This window comes from Cajanus cajan, chromosome 8, assembly GCF_000230855.2.
Source record: "Cajanus cajan strain Asha chromosome 8, NIPB_CcT2T_4, whole genome shotgun sequence".
In the NCBI taxonomy this organism is placed as follows: domain Eukaryota; kingdom Viridiplantae; phylum Streptophyta; class Magnoliopsida; order Fabales; family Fabaceae; genus Cajanus; species Cajanus cajan.
In genome coordinates this window covers 18,169,592-18,175,901 of record NC_138524.1, presented here as the reverse complement: position 1 = coordinate 18,175,901, position 6,310 = coordinate 18,169,592, and the positions used below count along the sequence as shown (strand labels likewise).

General features: G+C 31.3%; 1 protein-coding gene across 3 annotated transcripts; it reads right to left on the bottom strand.

The window, feature by feature from the left end:
• Positions 1–1,847: 1,847 nt before the first annotated feature.
• On the bottom strand, positions 1,848–5,912 carry LOC109805164 (G-type lectin S-receptor-like serine/threonine-protein kinase At4g27290). 3 transcript variants are annotated; one of them, XM_020367162.3, is made up of 7 exons: positions 4,456–5,912; positions 3,972–4,088; positions 3,236–3,384; positions 2,940–3,150; positions 2,591–2,660; positions 2,362–2,512; positions 1,848–2,276 (listed from the first exon to the last, which is right to left on the bottom strand). In XM_020367162.3, the coding sequence occupies exons 1-7, from the start codon at positions 5,756–5,758 to the stop codon at positions 1,971–1,973; spliced, it is 2,307 nt and encodes a 768-aa protein (XP_020222751.1). In that variant the 5' UTR covers positions 5,759–5,912; the 3' UTR covers positions 1,848–1,970. The 3 variants fall into 3 exon arrangements, with proteins under 3 accessions (XP_020222751.1, XP_029128480.1, XP_020222750.1); XM_029272647.2 differs by having other exon boundaries at positions 2,591–2,828; positions 3,236–3,366; XM_020367161.3 differs by having other exon boundaries at positions 2,591–2,828; positions 4,456–5,911.
• Positions 5,913–6,310: the final 398 nt, after the last annotated feature.

Sequence of the window (6,310 nt, the reverse complement as noted above, 5' to 3'; positions counted from 1 at the left end):
CCCTTATTCTAAAGTGTTAGTTTGTTCTATTTTATATTCCTATGTTGTAGCTTGACTTGTGTTGGATCATGCTTTGACGATGATGATAATAATTGTGATGTTGTGAAGAACATTGAACAAGACAGTGAAAACCTAGTTTACAGAGGTAGATGTCTTCTATGTGTTTTTATTTTTTGCGATACTAGTTGAGGATGTAGTAAACGATCTCTTACATGCTTTGGGTAAAATAAACCACATTTACTTTTAATCCACTTACACAAATGTTTTGAAATAGCACCACATGCATGAGATAGATTGGCGGGAGACATTGCATTGATCATATGTGTGTGAATACAAATGTTATCATTAACATCAAATGTTTTATAGCTTTTGTGTGTGTGAGTTTTGTACTCTTAGATTTGTTATATCTTGATGTGGTTTCAGATATATTTCACTATTTATTTGTGTTTGGATTGAACTTCATTTATAAATGATAGTATGTTTGTTAAGGATGCCAAGAATGTGGACATAGAGGATTCTTATTCTTTTAAATTTTTTTTAATGCTTTGGAACATGGTTTGATAGGATGTAACACTGTGACTCTTCTTTGACATGTTTAAGTTATATTTTATTTATGTTTCAATATTTTAGTTTTTGTTTTGTAAAGGTGTTTGGAGTGCCAAACATTTTATTTAATTCAAAAAAATTCAATTTTCTTTTGAAAGTTATGTTTAGGTGTGACATTCTTTTCTTGCAAAAAAAAAGTTTTCAAAATACATCATTTTTGTGTAATAATTATGCAATACTTAAGTAGTTAACAAGAGTCCAAACCCAACTTGTGATGGACTTAGGGTCAACCTAAGCACTAATTCAATATAAGTACATGGCCTAAATTATGAGGTCATCTCTCGTGATAGACCAAAAGATAGACTTTTTTATAGATTCTAAATGAGAATGATACTTTACTTTTTGTTTTATTACTTTGTATGCATTTTTTTATGTTCAAAGATTGGTATTTTATTAATATATTCTTTACAAAAAATGTTACGTACAAAAAGTATTACTATGGATATACTATAACATATAGCCACACTTTTTAACAATATATTAACATATATTGTATCTAATAGTGTAGATAAAAGTAATTTTTAGTGATAAGTATTTGTGTCACTACATGACAATTTTTTTTAGTGATTTTATATCTTTACTAAACCTTCATCATGTACCACACCTGGTAATTGGATGAACATATTTTTGTAGAAATCAAAATCTATAAAAGAATTGAAAACTTTTGTTTTTCTAATCCTAATTGTCATGAGTCACTATGTTAGTTATTTTCAAACTAACATGTTCCTACAAGAGACATTACCTATAAATTTTGAACTACTAAAAACAAGAACATGTTGCAAAAGGATATTATTGTGATCTACTTTATAATATGTAGTTTTTATTTTGATTTGTTTTGAATAAGTTCATCTATAAGAAAATCAATTACATTTTTGCACCAAGGTTGAAAGATGGATGAAATAATATATGATTTGTTATTATATCTTGGAGTGGTTATGTAGTGAAAATGTCATTTTATACTTTGTTACACAAGATTAAACCATGGTTTAATAAAATGCACCCATGAGCAATCAATTTTTCACTTAGATATTTCATGAACTAAAAGTCCATGTTCAAAATCTTATACTTCCTTCCTATGCTATCCTTTAGCTAATGCGTATAATTGATTACTAGAAAAAAAAAGTAGATAATAAATATCCAGTAAAAAGTAATGTAAAAATATTTTTCTCATCCTTTTCTTTTATTAGAAACCATGTTACATGTTCGTCATATGCTACACCAACATTAATTTTGTCAAGATATTTGTTTTAAAAAACTATTCATCATATTTCACCACACATAATTAATGACTAACAAATATTTTAAGTGCCAAGTTCTAGTTAGTTAAAAAAATTCTTGTACAATGTTTGAGTAAACTATTTTCTCTATCTAGCATTTAATAATGAGACAGTTACTTCATTGATTGAGCAAGACTCTTGTCTATCACAAGATTGCTCGCCTTCAATTGAAATATTTTTAATTAAGAAACTAGGTACTTTAGGTTGAGATAAAATAGTTTCACTACTCAACATTACAATCACAGATGTCATGTTTGGCCTATCATCGGGATGATGCTGCAAACATAAAAGACCAACTTGAATGCAACGTATAACTTCAGATATTTTACATGAGTCCACTAGACTTGGAGCAATCAATTGTTCTGGAGTGCCCTCTTTCCACATTCTCCATGCCTACAACAATTCAATGCAATAGTTATACATGTAAGGTTCTTGTTATGGAAAAAAAATAGTTTCTATATTTTTTTGTGTTACTCACATGTCCAATAAGATTATCAATGTGGCCTTCATTTGTAATTGTTCGGTTTTTCTTTCCACTGATAATTTCTAACAACAATACACCAAAGCTAAATACATCCGATTTTGTAGAGAATAACCCATCAATAGCATATTCAGGTGCCATATAACCACTGGAAGCAACAACACATGAATTAATTTGGTGTTTCTTTAATCATTTTATAATTGACATTAATTTTTAAGATACTTACTATGTTCCAACAATTCTGTTTGTATTCCCTTCAACTTGATCGCCTCCGCACATTTTAGCTAAACCAAAATCTGAAATTTTTGGATTCATATTATTATCTAATAAGATATTGCTTGCTTTCAAATCTCTGTGTATGATTCTTAATCTAGAATCTTGATGAAGATACATAAGTCCTCGAGCAATTGCACACAGGATGTTAAAGCGCATAGGCCAGTCTAAAAGTTTACTTTGAACTGAATCTGGCAAGATTTTCAGCAAGTTGATTAGTCATTTCTTAAAAAAGAAAAAGTCTTGAAAAATAAACCAAATGTTTACTATACTAATTACCAAAGTTTTTAAAAAATACTTACCAAAAATGAATGAATCGAGACTTTTGTTGGGCATATATTCATAGAGTAACATTTTCTCCTCTCCTTCAATGCAACAACCAAGAACCTTAACAAGATTTCGATGTTGAAGTTTGGCACATAATATAACTTCATTCTTAAATTCTTTCAATCCTTGTCCAGAACTCCTTGAAAGCCTTTTAACTGCTATCACTTGTCCATCTAGCATTGTACCCTAAATTTATAATAATTTTTTTAACAAATAATGAAAATCCTTATAGTTTTCTTTAACCTTATAAATACAAAGGTTGAAAGTTTACCTTATATACAGGCCCAAAACCACCTTCACCCAACTTGTTGACAATTGAGAAGTTATTGGTGGCATTAATTATTGTAGCAAGGTCAAAGAAAGGAAGCTCCAGATTTTCTTGCTCACCTTCATCTTTCTCCTCTGTCCATATTTCGTTTTCTTAAAACAAGAAATTAAAACCTTGAATACAATGTTGTAATCATTTAAAGCCACACGTAAAGCCATATAGCCAATAGTCCAATACACCGAGCAGTTTTAAGTGAACAGAGCAAAAGTCGTGGTAGAGAATTTGGTAGTTTTATTAAATTATCGAATCTCAGAAATATTAAATTTATAGACAGGCAGTCAACAAAAACATGAAACTTAATTAATTTCTGTTCAAAATAAATTAAAAATATTATGTCTTTGTCTCATTTAAGGTTGACAAACATATAATGTGTGCCATGACTACAGAGTACAGAGTATGATTTTGACATATAGGAGTTCATGGGGAGGATTTTTATTGTAGTGATCAACAAAATACATTCAGGTTGATCACGTTTACTGTACTAAACATGCAAAGAATGCCCCAAAGGCATTAAACAAGAAATACAAGTAAAACAGAATTGTTGAAATTTTGTATTCTAATAAAATTGAACAGAACATTACTCCATTGTGTTCAATTTTTCAGTAATAGCAGGTATTCAATTAAACTAATTTTAAAAATCTGTGTGAAATTCAAAAGGAATTCTGGCTACGAAATTTACCTTCCTTCTTTGTTTTGGTCATGTAAATGTAGGAGAATCCCATTAGCATCATCACGACTAACGAAACTATGATAGCCACCATCAAGACTACCTTCTTTGAGTTCTTATGTTTAGCATCTGCATTTTTATATTTTGACAGAGAAATGAAGCTCGTGATTCTCAAATAAAAGCAATGAGACTCAAATTATATACTCCCTCTGTTTTTTGTTATAAAAGAAAAAAAAAACTGATTTTAAATGTATTAACAAAATCTGCATTTAATTTTTCTAATTTTACAATTTTATTTTTTTAAATTGTCCTTGTTTAATGAATAAAAAATAGTATCAAACATTAAAATAATAGTATTTTAAAAAAATATTATTAAATGAAATAAAGTAGTTAAAATTTGTTAAAAATAAAAATAAAACGTGTGTGTGTGTGTTTTTTTTTACTTATAAAAGATAACCGAGGAGTATAAATTAAATAAAGTTAATCAAAAGAGTACCATTGTAAATAATCGTATCTGAAGTGGCCATTCGAACATATAGATCTTGCCCACTTTCTGAAACTCTCAAATCAACAAGATCACCAAACCAAATTGAGCAACCACTACCTCCCCCACTTGTGTCTAAGTTGGCATAAGCAGTGCAAGAACAAATATTCAAGCATTTGGCCTTGCAATCTTCAAGTGTCATACTTGTATTTATCCAAGAATGTGTGGTATCAGGCATTTTCATCCCCACAAATCTTCTAAAACCATCTTTGTTCTTAACCCCACAACTCCACGGTTCTTTATGCACACACCCTTGTGTCCAATCCATTGCATTCCAGTTTTGAACCGATTTTGGCTTGAACCCCTCTAAGCATTGGCACACAGGGGACCCATTAATCATGCAACTCCCATAAGCCCCACAAACGTTATAAACGTCACAACTATCCTGTGGCAACGATTGGTACACACTCCAAGTTCTAGTGTGGGGAATCCACGTAATGCGTTGGCGAAGATAAAGGGTTTGGTTCAAAACAATGATCGAAACCACAGAACTATTCTTTAGCGTGTACCTCACGTACACTTCATCTTCATTTTGGACGTACTTATATTCAAAAAGTGGATTTGGACTGAACCCAAATACCCCACTAGAGAAAATCCCGTTCCATGGACCACTTCTATAGTACTCAACCGAACCCTTCCATATTGCCAATTCAGGATTGGTCCCAAGCTTCACACCCGATGTAAAATCTCCCGAAGATGGATCATCCCAGTTTTTCCACGCGGTTAGAAACCGGTTTAGACCGGTTTTAAGGTTCCACCCTAGTTTCATTCCTTGTAATAGTGTGTCACAAGGATGATCAAAACTCTCCCACAAAAAACTCTCTTCATTCTTGTCGTTGCTTCCATCTCTGATCACTAAATTCCCGCTGTCTAAAAGTTGCACCACGAGACTTGAAACCGGTTCTTTTGATGTTGTATTCGTGGACCAAACAAGAGACCGGTTTATGTTGAGGAGTACGAGGTTTCCCTCTTCGGTTAGCGACAACGTGCTGGACTTGTCTTTTGTAGGGTTGTTACGGTTCGCAACCCAAACTATGGTTCTAGTTTGGATATTTTTGAACCAAATTCCGACGTAGCGGTTTGTGGAACTACCGGGAGTGAAGAAACCCAACTCGAAGGTTCCATCTTTTGAGACCAAGGTGGAGCCATCGGAAAGTGGTTGAGAATGAGTGATGGTGTCGGTTGCATAGGAAACTTGAGAGAAGAAGAAGAATAGTAGGTTCGGGAAAAGAAGCGTAGCATGAACAAGAGCCATTTAGTTTGCAGTGATTGCTGCGCAATGGCATGGATATGTGGAAGATATTTATGAGTAGTTCTAATTTTTGAATAATGTGAAGATTATCGTTCAAGTGGGGTTGCCATATTTGACACGATAGTTGATAGGTGGCTTTTGTTATGAGCAATAAATAGTTATAGGTGGACGAAGTAATGGACGATTACACTGTGTCCTCAATTTTTAGGACATATTGTCTTAATAATCTTGACACGTAAAAATAACAAATATTTTTATTATTTTTTTTAATTTATATAATTTTTTTTCTGATTGCTTTTACTTTAGTCTTTAATTCTTATCATAATTTTTAATTTTTACAATGTACTATTTTTTAGATCACAACAAAAATTAAAAGGACTAATAAAATAAAAAGTGGGAAATTTATGCTATATTTTTTCATATAATAAATTAATATGATAATGCTTTTTGAAGGGAGAAGAAAATTAATATCAAGATAAATGTTAGTAATATACTATTTTTAATGGTTGAAATTTATTGAAAAACATAAAATTTTGTGAGTATTATATCTTATTT

Coding starts and splice junctions, on each gene's coding strand:
- LOC109805164 (XM_020367161.3), bottom strand. CDS start 5,758: ATGGCTCTTGTTCATGCTACGCTTCTTTTCCCGAACCTACTATTCTTC. Junction 3,151..3,235: donor GTTTTGGGCCTGTATATAAG/GTAAACTTTCAA, acceptor TTATAAATTTAG/GGTACAATGCTAGATGGACA. Junction 2,829..2,939: donor TCTCGATTCATTCATTTTTG/GTAAGTATTTTT, acceptor AAATCTTGCCAG/ATTCAGTTCAAAGTAAACTT.